We start from the raw sequence: 17,150 nt of genomic DNA, 5'->3' as shown, positions 1-17,150 counted from the left end.
ATAATGGCTGCATCAATTCTAAAAGGATTGTTATTCTGCATGAGCTTACTTTTAATCTACCTAACTCCATTTGGCTGGCCCTTAAACACCAGTACCAATGTAAGGCCATTCCAAAGTAATCAACTGTTGTAAAAATACACATTTTACCTTCCACATCCAATTCCACTTGCCCACAGCTATAAACAGTAATTTATATACATCTCATGTCTTATAATTGGCAATGTACCACTGACACCTTTGGTCTATATTTGGGAAATAATGTAGCAGTTAAATAACCATTAATGAAATTCAAACAAATGACTCCAGTTTCTATGAAAGCCTCCAATAAATGGAAAAGTGTCCGTTTTTCAAAAGTCCATCTGAATTGCTATTGAAGTGCTGGAACATTCTAGTGTGCTTTACCTAACAGTTTTCAGAGCTTTAACAAACATAGCATATCATGTAGGACAGATTCTCTCCATTGTTGTTGCTTCCCCACTGCAGCAGTGGCAAAAAAATTGAACATTTAACAAACTGAGAGAGACACATCTACAAGTGAATATCAACATCAGTCTTATGTGCATTCTAAATTCTTGACAACACCCCAAACGCTTCTGTGTTTAGATAAAACCATTTCCAGAAATGTAAACACAACATTACTAAACAAAGTTGAAGCATGGTTACATAAATATTTCTGAATATGCAACTTAAGGTTACTACTTTGAACCAAATGAAGAGAATACTTGCGAGAACAAACCAGTCATTCTAACCTTTGATTATTGAATGGTCATTGGTCACATGTTGTTTTGTTCATCTGACAAAATTTACTTTTGGCAAGCAAGGAACATTGTTATCATGAACAAATGTAACAATACAACAGAAGGATCAACATTAATTTCTCATTTGCTGGTCTAAAGGAGCTGTATGCTTTTATGCTTTTACGTGTGCTTACTCCAATGTATTACCAAAACATACAGTTCTCCTAAGCCAAATAGATCTTATAAAACATTTCAAACTTTAAGATACAAATTATTGCTATGACATATTTGTAGCATGGAAAGTCTGATCGTATACCACTCAATGTTCTGAAGTGTCACAATCAACTGCATGTTCTGAATTTAATATCCAATTAACAACTTACATCTGTTCAGCTCATGTACAGTGTGTTTCATCACCAAAAATATGCCAAGCAAGCTGGAAATATCTTAATTACATGCTTTTTGTTGATGGCAACTTGTTCTACTTTTTTTGATTTCTGCAATTGATCTGGCATCGGACTATGCACTTTCAGGACATTGAGGCATATCATGACAGTTATATCAGTATGGCTTGTCAACACATTTCAATAAGCCCAAAAACAGCTTGAACTTTCATCCAAGATGGCTCCACTTTGTATTTCCTGTACATAATGCAATCAAAATCAGGAACTCAACAGCAAATTGAACAATGTTGCCATAGTTTAAGAAAAATAAAACATTCAGCATTTCATGAATATATCATTTTTGTACGACATCTTACATGTTTAGTCACACTAAATCAGAGTGGGACTAAGGATCGCTCTGTGAGGGGCTTACGCGAGTTCAATTTACCAAATGGCCTGCTTCTGTGCTGTAAATAACTCTGACTTGGCATAATAGTACTTGAATTAAGATTAGCTATGAAATTTCTGAAATATAGACTAAGGTATGAAACCTAAAATGGCTTTCTGCTGAAAAAGGATAGTCGGGCACAGATTAAAGCATACAGCTCCTTTAATTAAAATATGCTACAGATTAACATGATCATATCAACAACATGATTAATGTTAACTATACAATTCTAACTGCTTGAGTGCATACATTATTGCATACTAAGTAGATTAGGAATTTCTGTTTAACTTATTACTGTATACATACTTAAATGAAGTGATTGCAAACATAATCTCTGGAGATCAATCATACTTAAAAACAAAATCGATACATTCATGCTTCTGAATTACCTGAGATGATCAACTCAATCGAGAAATGCATGTTTTATTTAACAATCATAAACAAATCATTTCCAAGTTAAGAACTCTTTGGGAACAAAAATGTGAAACATCTTTGCTTCTTCAAGTCACTGCAGAACTGACCCATGAAGCATCACCACACATACAGATAATTAACTTAAGCTTGTGAAATTTTAATTTGTTCAAAGAGCTAGATGATGCTGTCTGCATTTCCAACATAAATCATAATGCACATTAAAACAGAGGTCTGGTTAGAAACCAGTCTATTTTCTATTGAACAGAAGTAAATAATTCCTATTTGATACATCACTGACACAGTTTAAGGCTGATCAGACATCCTGGCACTCAATAAATCCAGTGCTCTGTATAGACATAGTGGATTTCACTTGTTTGGGGGCAGAAATTTGGTACATATTAATGATTCACATTTTATTCAGGAAACAGTGTGAAATCAGCACTGTAGTAACCAAAGTATTTGAAAAAGGGTTCTATGCTTGTTTGGGATTCTTCTATAAAGTAAACAGAAACATCGGTCGAGTGTGTGCCATGCAGGTTCAGATTGGTTTTTACCTGTTCCACAGCCATCCTTAAATGGTCTCCTTGAGGCAACAGAAAAAATACTTGCAAGTAATATTTCCTGCTTTTTTAAAAAAGTGGAGCTTAGAGGAAAAGGAATGTTCCTTAGTACAACTACATCAACTTTAGCTGCTGCCAGCCCATCTTCATCTCATCTGTGTTCATGTTCCCCATTCCTCAAGCAGGAAAAATAACTTTTTAAAAAAACTATTAAGGGCTATAGGTTTCACCACACACTATCTGGTTGATTTTTCTTCATATTGCTCGCTTTTTTGTTGTTGCTGCTCCTGACTCTGTAAGAAATCCTATGCCTCACTTCCAGTCAGCCTTATTTCTTTTCCTATCACCCTTGGCCCAATATCCTTGACCAGTTTTGCTTGCTTTCCTGAGACACAATCATGCTGCCCTCTAAGTTCTCACTGCACTTCCTCTTGTCTCACTTAACAATATTCCAAGTCCTGTTCAACAATCTCCCTTTGTCCCTCATCATCCTCTTCTTGCGTCCCAATTGTTTTCACTGTTCTTCCCCCGTCCAAAGTCCTAACCTTCCAAATCTCTTTTCCCAGAATCTCAATTTCCTGGCCTATTGTTCAATTATCCTCTTGAATATCAGGCTATACTTATTCAAGTTTTTCTCTCCTGTGCACAAACTGGCCCCAGCCACTTGAGTGGAGATCAGATAACTGTGGCACAAAGTTAAGGATAGTTTTCTGGTGCAAAATTTAAAAGGTGTTCTTCACCCAGATTGTTGGAAGCAGTATTTGGAAAATGCAAGTAAAGCACACTTAGTCTAATTTGTTGGTGTATTTAACATCTTATACTCCTGATTTGAAACGAGCATGAACTCGATAGATTCACTGCAATTATACAAGCATGAAATCAATTTGGTAACATGGTGGGCCAGTTGCTGCTTTGACTTCATTGCATTTCTATGTTATGAAGATGTGGGTGCACTGTACCTTTAAGAGAGTTAAAAGCTAGCACTGACAGCACCAAGTATTCTCAATAAGACATAATGCAAAATATGGTCCAGCTACTGGGGTAGCTGGTTGCCTGGAGATAAAAACAGATTCAACTTAGGTCATTCAGTTTAAATTATACCCTAATAAAAAAACCAAACTCCAAACAAGTTTGCATTTAGTATATTAACAATCTTAAAAGCCAATGACACAATCCAATGTTTTGGGGATAAAAGACTGGGGAAAATTGAACAGTTGGGAGATGAACTGCCAAATCAACGATATCTGCAACTGCCCAGAAAAAGGTACCTCTCTTAAAGGTACCTTTATTGATCAGTAACCTGTAAAGCTGAATCCCCAAGAAGAACAAAAGATGACAGGAACAAAGAGAAGAACCAAAAGTTGCCTGGTTTTGCTTTGTAAATCTTAATCAGGAGTTTTATCGGACTAGTATTATAGAAGGGAAGGTAAAAGATAGGCTAGAGGAAAGAGTTGTAAATAGTTGTTTTTTAATTATTTTCTGTTATACTTTAAGAAATAAAGTTGTTTTTACTTTAAATAGTTCTTGGCCTCTCGAAATTTCATAGATTACTGCATGGGATAAATCGTTTCTGTGTTGCTGGTTTAAATTAAGCAGGACAGTTTACCCCATGTTATAACAACTACTATGAATAGCTGAAACATCAAGAGATAACAATGACATCATGAAGACTGTGCATACAGCTGTTCACAAGCCTCACTTCAATTTAGTTCCCAGTTGTATGTGCTCCATAGTCCCATGAAATGTCATTTGTGCTTTGATGCGACAAGGCTGGAAAGCCAATTGATGCCATTCAAACAATGGAGTGAGGGTAAAAACAAGCATTGATTAAGCAGAGAGCTGCATGTTCAAGGGTTTGAGAGAGAAAATTCAGATCCAGATGAGTGGTAATTTGAGTTTTTGAGAAGGGTTCACAATGGCAGATTTAAGCAGGTACAGAAGACATTATCTGAAGTGAAAACAGTTAACATGAACTAACGTGGAAAGCTGGGATGTTAGCTATTTAATGTGAATATAGTTGAGGGAGGAGGAGACAGGTCCCACTGGCAAGGTAAGCTTGTGGATCAGGAAGGTTAAGAAATAACAAAGAAAAAAAAACAGTTCATGGTAACAAGGAACCAAATTTGGCCCAATGGGTCAAGAGAAATGAAGGAGTGGCAGAGGCACAGAAATCTCATAGTTTTAGTCTAATAAAGAAGTAATTTATGGGATTCTCACTTTTCTTGTTAGAGGGGAGGGTGGAGAGGATAAGCCAGATGGGTTTAGCCGGGGTTACATTGCATTCCTAAAAAAGGTAGGAATTTTGGTAGAATCTGCAGATTCAAATTGCAGAGTGAATAGGTGACTTGTGAAAAAGTACCAGATATGTGCGAAACAATGACCATTTCCAACGAATGAATAGTAAATTGCCTTGCCCTGGCCTGTAAAGGTAACCAATCATTAAATTCTTTACAATGACCACCGACCAAAGTTCAATGTGACCAGCCAAATTCAGAACTGGTCAGGTAGAAACTAATTATTTCCTAAGTGCTTCCTTCCTCAATGGCTCTCTACTGACAAGAAAGTTTGCAAAGAATGTGACTGGCTTATGTGTCACTTATGTAGGCAGGTGTAGCTTCATCACTGCTGAAGCAGCTCAGTGTCATTCTGGATAAAGCAATCCCAGCCACAGCGTACAACCGACTTGCATTTAGGCTGTAATGTTGACGACAAGATTCATTGCAGCAATATACTCGATTCACTTCAATAGTATTTTGTTGAAAAGACATTTTGTTGCCACACAGTGTCCAACAATAGAATGGATTCTTCCAGTGTACAGCACTTGCCAGGTACTACTCAAAAGGTGATCAATTACATTGACAACCAATTTAAGATAAAAGCAGCAAGTGCTGGAGTCACTCAGGTGGTCTAAAACATTTGACAAAAGAAAAACAGAGTTAACAGTTCAAATCCAGTGTGACTTTTCATTGGAGTTATCTGGAATGCCAATGAAGAGTCATATCAGATTCAAAACGTTAATTGTTTTTCTCTCCACATGTGCTGCCAGGCCTGCTCAACACTTTCTAATTTTAATTCAGATTTCCAGCAGAGGTTACCTCAAATTCTCAAGACACTCACCATTGTGACTTCGACATACACTGACATTCATTCATTAACAATGTACCTAGATCGTGTAGTTCCCAAATACCACTGAGTGAGCACCATTACTATCAAGAGAACTTTTTCACACTATAGGCAGATGTAATAATTGTGACCTTACCATCATTACGCTCTTGCAGAGTATTATCTTTTAAAAATATTGTAACACGAGGTCTGTAATAGATACCAGTTGACCACATTTGGATGGTTTTAATAAAGTTATAAACTATTTTAAAAATGCTTAAGTGATTCTCAAAAAACTATTTAATATCATCATAACAACCAGATTTTATACATCTTTCACAGCTGTCAATTTGCACTTTCAGTCGAAATTAATTCAATAACATTGTGAGTTTATGTGAATTGCACACACCTTTTACCTCAAAGCAACCAGTATATTATGGCTTAAAACTTGGCCATTTAGGACAAAAGTGAGAAAGTCATACGACATGGCAACAGACCCTTTGGTACAACTCGACCAAGCTTCCCAAACTAAACTAGCCCCACTTGCCCCACTGTTTGGCCCATACTCCTCTAAACCTTTCATATTCATATCAAAATGTATTTTACATTTGTAATTACCTGCATCGACCACTTCCACTGCCAGTTCGTACCACATATAAAACTCCCTCTGGGTGAAAACATTGCTCCTTCGGTCTCTTGTAAATGTTTCTCCTCTCACCTTAAAAATATGTCCTCTCGTTTTGAATTTCCCCACAGGAGGGGAAAAAAAACCATTGCTTTTCACCTTATCAATGCTCCTCTTCATTTTATAAACCTTTGCAAGGTCACCCTTCAACCTCCTAGACTCCAGTGAAAGAAGAACAAAACTATCCATGTATCTCAAATCCTCTAGTCTGAGTAAGATCTCTTCTGAACTCTCTCCAATTTAATAATATCCTTTGCAGGCCGACCAGAACTGTACACAGTATTCCAAAACTGCCCTCACCAATATCCTGTACAATCTTAACATGACGTCCCAACTCCTACAATCAATTGCCTGAGCAATGAATACAAGTATGCTAAGTGGCTGCTTGACCATCCTGTCTACCTGCAATGCAAATTTCAAACAACTATGTACCTAAACCCCAGGTCTCTCTTTTTAAAAACACTACCAGGGTGCTATCATTAACTGAGTCCTGACCGTGCTTGTTTTACAAAAAATGCAATACCTTAAATTTATCCAAATTAACCCCCATCTGCCACTTCTCAGTCCATTGGTCCAACTGATCAAGATCTCAGATAGCAGTCTTCACTGTCAAACATACCAGCACCTTTGGTGACATTCACAAATTTACCAATCGTTCCTCCTAAACATATAAATTTATGAACACCATGAGGTGTCCTCAACATTTAGGTGGTACTGGGATTAACAATGCTGCTTCACAGCACAAAAGAACCCGGGTTCAGTTCTACTCTCAGGAGACAGTGTGTGTGGAGTTTGCACATTTTCTGTGTCTGCATGGGCTTCCTCTGGGTGAGTCTCCCAGACTACAGATGCGCAGGTTAGGTGGATTGACCATAGAAATGCAGAGTTAGGGGATGGGTTAGTGTGGACTTGATTGGCTGAATGGCCTCCTTCTACACAGCAGAGATTCTCTGATTCAGTTGAGAAATATCATCAGTAAATAGCAACATTTTGGTTTCCACAATACAGCTCAGAACACTAATTTTACGCATGTAAAAGTAAAATCAAACTTTTTGGTGAAATGATACACTAAGAAAAATTGCATTTTAAGGAAGTATTATTAAGTATTGTTAATACCTTTAGCTTAAGCTGTAGTGCAAAGTTAATGCTTTGAACTGACTTATACTAACTTGACCAACCCACCCTAACATTTACAGCAGTCAATGCTAATCGCCATTAATTCACAAAAGGCACTTTGAAGTAATAATTTTTAAATCTAATATACATATTAACCGTGAGCAAAACAAATTCTATGCTGGATATAACCTTTTCTCAAATTCAAGCTTTGTGTACATAATTAACTTCACAGTATTTCCTTAAAATCAAAAGAAAACAATGCATCTACTTACCAAACTCAAAGATCTGTTTGACCTTACTCATTATTAGTAGAAAGAGATCTTACTAAAACCAAAACATAATACAAATTGAACGATATAGGTACTTGATAAAATTCTTCACAGGTGTGACATATCTGCACGATTTTTATTTCAATTGACAAACAAAACATTTACATGGAACAAGAGAATGTCAAATCCTCTATAAATGCATTATCAAAGATATCACTGTCCACAAAATAAATCTGCTCATCTTTCAGATTTGTCCAAAAGGAAAATTGTTTGAAGGGTATTTCCTCAGAATTTATTTGAAAGGCAGATTTTTTTTTAATTACAAAATATGACAACTGGAAATAGCAGTTTGTAAAGTTCCAGTGGAAACTACGTACACATCAGCAGTTCTATGCAAGACGGGTGGTTCCTTCTCTTTTCGCTGTGGCATTGATACTTCCCCAAGAGCTCTGGCAATGCAGTTTTCCCAAATAACAGCACTGTAAATTCTGTTTAGTGTCTTCTTGGGGAACTTTCTCTGCACCTATCGTCGTCCTTTCTGTAATCCTTAGAGCGGTCAGAATATCTGCTTTCCTGACGGTCATGCTTTCCTGATCGTTTATCCACACCATTTTTTGGCCGGTCCTCCTCACTATTTCTTGATGTCATATCCTTGCGGCTTCTCTCTTTAGATTTTGACTTTTCTCTTCTTCGACTGTAGTGATCCTGGCTATCTTTACTCCTGGTGCTATTTCGGTCATTTTCAGAACGAGAATGGTTTCTTGTGTCTTTTCTGCTTTCAATACGTTTATCTGTGAAATCTCTGTTTCTGTCACGACCTTTGTCCCGATCAGAACATGTCCGGTCTCGTTCGTGTACCTCTTGATCATGCCGGGTCGGTTCATCTCTTCTCTCTCTGGACTGTCTGTAAGTTCTGCCACTGTTTCTATCCATTTTGCTATCCTGCTCCTCACTGCTGCCACCATACCTGCTTTCTTGCTTTTTTCCAGATCGCTTCCTGTCACTTGGTTGTTTTCTACTGTCTGCCTTTTCTTGCTCTTTCTTTTTATTCTGTACCTTCTTGTTCTTTGAATTTAAATCATCTGTTAAGAAAAAAAGTCATTAACTGTAAATGCATGTGTTTAATGTTGTTTTTTGTTCGGCTACCTTATCACAAATAGATATATATATATAGATTTATACAAAACTCATTTCAAATTCAAATAGAAGTTAAATTATATAAATTGTTAATGCCAGATTAGAAGTTGTCATTTAGCATCCATGCGTTTGCCTGCTAATTTGAGTTTCAACTTAACTGCTGATTGCAGTATTTTAATTACAATTTCAATTAGAACTTACAAACCCAAAGAAATAACTGAAGCATCATAATTCAACATGCACCAACACTTTATTTTATTATGACAAAACTCTAAGTAACAAAACTGTCGTTCACATTGTAATGGACTATCAAAATAGTAAGTATGAAATTTACATCGTGGCCAGGGAGAAAAGAAAGAAATATGGTTCTCCAGAACAAGCCAGAAAAATGTGTTAAAATAGATTGAGCCGTTTAGTTCCCTAACTCAGTCCTTCTGCATGATTCAAAATCTGAGATAAAATGCAATTGAGATGCAACAGTAACTTGCATGTTATCAAGCTGCATTTGGGGAAGGACAAGTAAAACCACTTTCTACAAAATGATATTTTCCCAATGGCTCAGATTTATTAAGACAGTGGATATGAACAGTGGTTTCAACAGATTGCTTGCAGCTATTCAGGACTACTGTGGGTAAATGCATGAATTTACATTACTTTCTTCATCTCCTAAGTGCCTATTTAATCCCAAAATTTATCAGTATTTAATGAGTCTTCAATCCATTTTCTTCAATTCCAACCACACCAGAAGTAAATGGAACTCATCTATTCAGAATAATTTGCCCCTTGGGGCACATTTACATGCTTGATGCTTTTTATCATCTCTCAGATAAATTTACAATATTACCTGTCTCTGCAAATGAAAAATATTAGCCAGAGAGCTAAAAACAAATTTAACTGTAATAACATGAAGTTCTTAACTCTCCAATATCCATTTCTAAAATTCAGAAGACAAATGGGAACATCAATTCAAAGGTACATTAGAAAATCAATTTAATTGAGCACACAGAAATAACAACAGTAAAGCAGCTCATCCATGTTCAGTTTGACAGGTTGCAAAAATCCAATTTCTATTAAGGATCTGTCTGTTCAGGTCAAGTCAAACAGATACATCGCTTGCACTTGTCCACATAACAGCCATCTGTGCCTTAACTAAAGATACAAATTTTCCCTTTTTGCTCTTCACTATAATGGATCAGTTAAATTCAAGTTGTCACAATCTGTCTACCACAAAGCAAACGAAGAGATTGAAAATACTAAATTTCCGATGGTATTAGTTCACTTTCAGATTTCTATTTAAAATTACATTTATATACTTTTGAAAAGGTTAGAGAGCTGGAAACTGTTTGAATTACATGAATGAATGCTATTCTCCATTAAACAGCACTTCATAAATGCCAACTTGTTCTTTTGACTCAACAGGTGAAAATGTTAACATATGTGCATTGTGCAAATAACCAATTTCCCAAGAGTTTATGAAACCCTATCAACAAATTAAATTATGTCCGGTCTAAACAGAATATATAAATTGTTAAAACTTTTCATCTCAACTGTGGAAATTACCTGCCAAACTCCTATTCTCAATATACAGTATACTGTCAAACTGAATTGCAGGGCTAAAGTATTCACTTAAGATCAAAAGCAACATTTTACTCATGATTGCTGTTTGCACTTTGTCTGTCTGATTGCACAAGAGAATGTTGGAGGTTTTCAGTTCACTGCACAAAAGTGAAACTACGCAATAACTAAATAATTGATGATATTGATAAATAATAAGATGACCAAAATCATTCAGAGAATTCACCACAAACACTACTGGAATGGAAGCATGTAGCAAAAGGGAACACTGTGCCTGCAATAAATTTGTCTTTGCCCCTCTCAGGTAAGGGAGGTTAAGTAACTGCTTTCACTAATTAGTGGTAGCAGTTTGAGGACAACAGCTGCCGTGGAGTGATCCTTCAACAAACAATCAATACTTTCAGTGAGAGGGAAAGGAAAGGGGAAAACCATGTGGTACAGCCTGTGCCCTGTATCTGTTCAGTTAGCACAAACGTCCAACTTCCTGCACCTGAATTACAGTCTTTGCAAAACAACGTCCAATAGATTTCAGCTCCAACATTGCTAAGACGTGAAATGGCTCTTGAAACTGTCAGGATCTGAATACACCACACCTAAATTTAAGAATTTTTGGAAGCCACATTACAGACCCAGTCACCAAACATATCACATTTGGAAAAATAGATTTGGGAAAACACATGGCTTTTGTGAAACATTTAGGCATAACTTTAACAGCAACATGAGCAATGTTGGAGAAAGATTATTTGTATTTTTAAACAGTAAAGGGAAGCATGGATCAAATTCTTTTTGGAGAGGGCGTGTGGGGCAGCAGGACAAAAACACAGTGAAAGAGTACAAACCTGAAACACTGCTGCTGCTGGAAGATGAGGAGTCACTGTCGCTCGATGATCCAGAGCTGCTGTCACTGTCACTGCTGCTGCTACTGCTGCTGCTTTCAGATCCTGAATCAGTGGAAGAATCTGAATCAGACGAGGATGAGGATGAAGAAGAATCTGATGATTCAACATCCTGCCGCTGGGTCATTATTATTTTTGGTGCATTTTTCAAGTGCTCTCGCAATTCATCTCTGAAGTAGATGCATAAAATGATTATTATTAGAGCCAAACACAAATGAAGTGAAATATTGGGTTTAAAAAAAAATAAAGAGAATTAGGGAGGTATACATACGTTAATCCTCCAAGACCAATAGAGGTAAAAAAATTGATAGCAAATCGCGTATTGCGTGGATTATCCCTGGGAAAGAGACCTTCAAAGAAAGGCTGTAATGTCCTGCGAAAAGTATTTATTAATAAAAACTTAATTTAATCTTAATCATGAAATTATGTCAATCTTCTGTTTTTTGAATCTCACAATAATCAAATTATATATTTCAATTAAAAAAAGTAGATATATTCAAGAGTTAAACAACAAACTTCAGGAATTTATTGTTTTTGTCTTATGAAGTAGCTTTCCCAATTGAGATGGGAAAGAACTGTTTAATTTCAAACTTTACATAAATAGAATTTCAGATGTAAATTTATTTCAATTCAATTCCATGTATATTGCAGTTTGCCTTGGCAACATTTAAAAACATTCTGCACATGAAATGGTTTCTTTCAATTGTAACATTGTCATCATTTAAACAGAGTTATGATCTATTTTCTCTGTAAATCTATTTATTGCCATGATGTGGAGGAGCTGGTGTTGGACTGGGTGGACAAAGTTAAAAATTTCATACTAGGTTACAACTACTTGATGAAAGAGCAGCATTCTACAAGTTAGTGCTTCCAAATCAACCTGTTCGACTATAACCTCGTGTTGTGTGTAGCATATGATCCTTGTAAGGTTGACATACACATCTCAAAGGCTAGGTTGCTTGAGCATAATCCCTGTTTGTCCCATGTTCTACAAATGACCAATTACTAGACTGCTGCATCCTCAATTTTTTTTAAAAAGTTTTCATTCACAGGAAGTAGGCTTCACTGACTGAGCCAGTATTTACTGCTCATCCCTATTTGCCCTTCAGAGGGCAGTGGTGAGCTGCTTTCTTGAACTACCGCAGTTCCATTTTTTCTAGGTAGACCCACAATTCCATTTGGAAAGAACCCTCAGAGATATTGAAGGACCTGTGCTGCCTACTGAGAACACTGGTTATGCCCCAAAATAAGCCCTTCAGAATGTAAATGGTGTACTTCAAAATACAGTAATTATGCAACTCTTGGGAGTTTGTCAAAGTATTCTAAGGGGTATTCAGGCTTGACTGACTCCACAGCAAATGTCTAAATCATTTGAACTCATGAGAGAAATAGTTGGACTTGAGTTCTGACGTTGTCATATCAGACTCAAAACATTAACTCTGCTTTTCTCTCCACAGATTCTGGCAGACCTGTGAGATCCTTCAGCATTTTGTCTGTTGATTTCTAGCATCCACAGTATTTTGCTTTCATTTCAAGTCACTGTGCTTGCTGTTTACAATGGAGATTATTTAAGGTACATAGGATTTCTTATCAGGGCCATCTGTGGAGTGGCTTAGCAGTTAACAGATTAATTCAAATTACTTGATATCAAAAAGAGACCACTTAAGTTTTAAAACCTCATGTGCCCATAACTTTCTAAACCAAAAACGAGTGAGTACTTGAACCAAGGCTACAAAGGATTTTCCTGCTTTCTTACAAGAAAATATACAGCAATGTGGAATTCTCCTCTACTTGTGAGCTAAAGGTAGTGAGAGATTTCAGTTCAGGGAAGTTCAATCAAATTATTCAGAGTGGGACATTGACATGAATACAAATTCAACCATTCGTTCCTCTTGTCTTTCAGTAAAACGATAGTTGATCTGATTATGGCCTCAACGCCACAGTTCATCGATCCGTTAACTCATCATTGTCTTGAAACTATTTAATCCCTCACCTCCAATGAACTCTAAAGTGCAAGATTCTAGTAAATTCCTAATCTTCTTTATTGATAACTGCATGCCCTAGATTTATTCTGTTCCACATAGAGAAAATATCACTTCAGCATCCACCCTGTCAAATCTCCTCAGTATCAAATATAGTTAATTCTTCAGAATTCCATTGAATATAGGACCGGCCTTTGCCAATCTTTTTCATATCTTAAATTAGAACGAGGTTTCTAAACTCTGTTTCACAACCTGTTGACAGGCACACTTGCCAAATATATATTAGTTATTACAAATTTATTTCTCAATTGAACATAATCAATAACAAATATAAATTTTGGAACCAGATCACTTAATTGCTGTAGTTATTACAGGAAGGATTTAAGTCTAACAAGAACAAACTATCATGCAATACAGTTTGCACTTACATGTCCTGTAGCCTTTGATTTAATTTGGGTAGCCCCATATATTCACAAAGCTCTTGAAAAAGAATCTTCACAAAGATTCTGCTGGAAGATGTTGTTGTTTCTTCACTTAAATGGATACAATCTAATACCTACAAAAAAAAGGCAGGAAAACTGAACTGAGACTTTAACCTAAATGTTATGCTACATTTACCGATTTGTTAAAAATTCCAACAGTGCATCTTACAGCAACATCATAAACTTGAGATATATAATGCACAAGGAGAATAATCACAAAACAAGGGTCCAAAATACTTCGACATCATATTTCCAAATTATTCAAAAATACTTGCTCTTAATAAGTTAATGACAGGTAGGTAACCGGAATGTTGGCTGCTCACCTCCTATGGACTGAATGAGCCAAGATCCAAGTTCTATAACTTTTAATTTTCAAAATGGGTAGATTAAAGTGCCATACTGAACTAATTTTGTGAAAGCTGCAAAACTTGAAAGCAGTTGGAGTTTCTCAGAAGTGAAAGAACTGTGCAATTATTTTTTGTTCCCCTTCACATTCAAATAAACATGAAAACCCGAAAAAGTAAAAGTGACTTTCCATCAAATCCTCTTTCTGCAAACACATACAAAGATAGTGGCATTAAATCAAATTAACGACACCCTCATATTTATTTGGTCAGAAGCACAGAATATACAAGTTGATTATGAAATTACGTAAATCTTTAAGATGACAGTTTGAGTCATGCATAGTTTTGAGCTCCACATTGTAGAAACTTTACTGAGCCAATCATAGTGCTGTGTAAATCACTTCGAGGCTAATGGGCATGAGAAAATACAAATATTAAAGTAGTTCAGATTTTGGGATAATTTCAGTTCAACAGAGAAATTATGCTTGAAATTGCTTTGCGACAGGAAACAGAACACAAAAAGTGATGATTAGCAGTTAAGTAGTTTTGAGTGGGTGCCTCAGATTTAAATTTAAATACAAGAAATTTAGTCCAGAAGTAAGTTTAAGAAAGAAAATTATCAAATGCTCTGTTCAAATGACTGTCTGAAGTAGACGTGATACCCATGTTTAAAAACAGGTCAGATACCTGGCTGATAAATGGGAGACAAAAGGGTTTGGATTAGAGAGAGTACAATGGATGAGCATCACAGTGATACACTGAAACAGATTGGTTGTGCCAGTTTTCTGTTATAACTTCTACATATTTCAATACACCAAACCTGAGATTCAACTGGATGTAGGTTTGCTCGCTGAGCTGGAAAGTTCGTTTCCAGACGTTTCGTCACCATACAGGCGAGCATCATCAGTGAGCCTCTGGATGAAGCACTGGTGTCATGGCCCGTTTTCTATTTATGTGTTCAGGTTTCCTTGGAATGGTCATGTCATTTCCTGTTCTTTTTTCTCAGGGGGTAGTAAATGGGATCCAAGTCTCTGTTTGGCATGTCCTAGGCTCAATGTGTTGTCCCAGTCAAAGTGGAGTCCTTCCTCATCTGTATGTAAGGATTCCAATGAGAGTAGGTCATGTCTTTTTGTGGGCAGTTGATGTTAATGTATCCTGGTGGCTAGTTTTCTGTCTATTTGTCCAATGCAATGTTTGTTACAGTTCATGCAAGGTATTTGGTAAATTACATTGGTTTTGCTTGTTGTCTGTATAGGGTCTTTCAAGTTTATTAGCTGCTGTTTTAGTGCATTGGTGGGTTGGTAGGCTACCATAATACCAAGTCTGAGTAGTCTGGCAGTCATTTCCGAGATGTATTTGATGTAGGGGAGAATGGGTTGGGGTTTCTGGACGTGTTTTGTCTGCTTGTTGGGGTCTGTTGCTGAGAAATTGGCAGACTGTGTTCATTGTACCCACTCTCACTAGAATCCTTACACACAGATGAAGAAGGACACCACTTTGACTGGGACAACTAGGACAAGCCAAACCGAGACACGCACGAGAATTCCTAGAAGCATGGCATTCCAACTGGAACTCCATCAACAAAAACATTGACTTGAATCTCATTTACCACCCAGAGGAAGAAGAACAGGAAATGACATCACCAACTCAAAGAAACCTAAACACATGAATAGAAAGCAGACCATGCCACCCAGAGGCTCACTGATGATATTACCTAGTACGATGACAAAATGTCTGAAAACGAACCTTCCACCTCAGCGAGCAAACCTACATCCAGAACCTCAATCTGAGCTACAAATCTTCTCAAAACTCACTGAGATTCAATAACATGCAATTCCTTTAGGAAAGTATTGCTACAATTTTGGACCAATTAAAACATTCAGCATAGCAGCTATGAAGAAGACCTCCCTGCGCCAGCTAACTACAGCTCGCTAGCTCCATGCAGCTCTTCCCCTGCACCTGACTGAATGAAACTGACTAATCCTTGAACTTACCTCTCAGACGTCAGTGCAAATAGATAGTTAAGGCATAAGCAAAATATTAGCTGGTAGAAAATTTTGTTGTTGTAAGCTCAATTGACATGTTTTAACATTGGCACTACTAAAACTTGCTGATTCATAAAATGTTCGTACAGCTCCTTTAATGTAACATTACATCACAAAGCAAAATTTGATGTTGTGCCAATTAAAGTGATTAGGGCAGACAATAACAAGTTTACTGAAAGACTAAGCTTTCAAGGAACATCTTAGAGGAAGCAAGAGTGTTAAAGTTAAAGAAATTTAGACAAAGAATTCCAGGGCTGAGGGCTGAAGAAGCTTTCGGTCCAGTCAACAATGATGGATCAATTAAAATTGAGGTTGCCCAAGAGGCAAGAATTAGGAAAGCTCAGACAGGAGGCTCGTGGGCCCAGAGCAGCTTAAAGATAAGGAGGGGATGAGGCCAAGGAAGGAGTTAAAAAGGACAAGAATTTTAAAATCAATGTGCTACTTGGAAGAGACAACAGAAGTGATGGATCAACTAGGGTGGCTAATGTTGTACCACTTTTTAAGAAAGGTGGGAGAGAGAAAGCAGGAAATTATAGACCAGTTAGTCTGACCTCAGTGGTGGGAAAGATGCTGGAGTGGGGTGGGGAGGTCATTCAAGAGCTCAGGGAGTTAGGCTGCAAGCTAAAAGCTAGGACAGAGAGTCGTCATTTCTGGGTTGTTGCCGGTGCCATGTGACAGTGAGGCAAGGAATAGGGAGAGTGTGCAGTTGAACACGTGGCTGCAAGGATGGTGTAGGAGGGAGGGCTTCAGGTATTTGGACAATTGGACTGCATTCTGGGGAAGGTGGGACCTGTACAAGCAAGACGGGTTGCACCTGAACCAGAAGGGCACCAATATCCGGGGAGGTAGGTTTGCTAGCACTCTTCGGTGGGGGTTTTAAACTAATTTGGCAGGGGGATGGGATACGGACTTGTAGTCCAGCAAATAGGCTAGCTGTTTGTCAGGATGTCCAAGTGTGTGGGGAGGCTGTGAAGA

The 17,150-nt window shown here is 37.3% G+C and overlaps 1 protein-coding gene across 1 annotated transcript in view; it reads right to left on the bottom strand.

The window, feature by feature from the left end:
• Window positions 1-7,806: 7,806 nt before the first annotated feature.
• Window positions 7,807-17,150, bottom strand: part of cwc22 (CWC22 spliceosome associated protein homolog) — a 113,292-nt gene continuing 103,948 nt past the window's right edge. The window contains exons 18-21 of the mRNA XM_043693495.1: window positions 13,733-13,860; window positions 11,594-11,695; window positions 11,266-11,492; window positions 7,807-8,796 (exon numbers count right to left, since the gene is read on the bottom strand). Of these exons, the coding sequence (XP_043549430.1) occupies window positions 8,207-8,796; window positions 11,266-11,492; window positions 11,594-11,695; window positions 13,733-13,860 (1,047 nt within the window). The 3' untranslated portion in view covers window positions 7,807-8,206. The remainder of the gene's footprint in view (window positions 8,797-11,265; window positions 11,493-11,593; window positions 11,696-13,732; window positions 13,861-17,150) is intronic.

Source organism: Chiloscyllium plagiosum, chromosome 7 (assembly GCF_004010195.1).
Source record: "Chiloscyllium plagiosum isolate BGI_BamShark_2017 chromosome 7, ASM401019v2, whole genome shotgun sequence".
Lineage (NCBI taxonomy): Eukaryota > Metazoa > Chordata > Chondrichthyes > Orectolobiformes > Hemiscylliidae > Chiloscyllium > Chiloscyllium plagiosum.
This window is presented reverse-complemented; position numbering and strand designations above follow the sequence as displayed.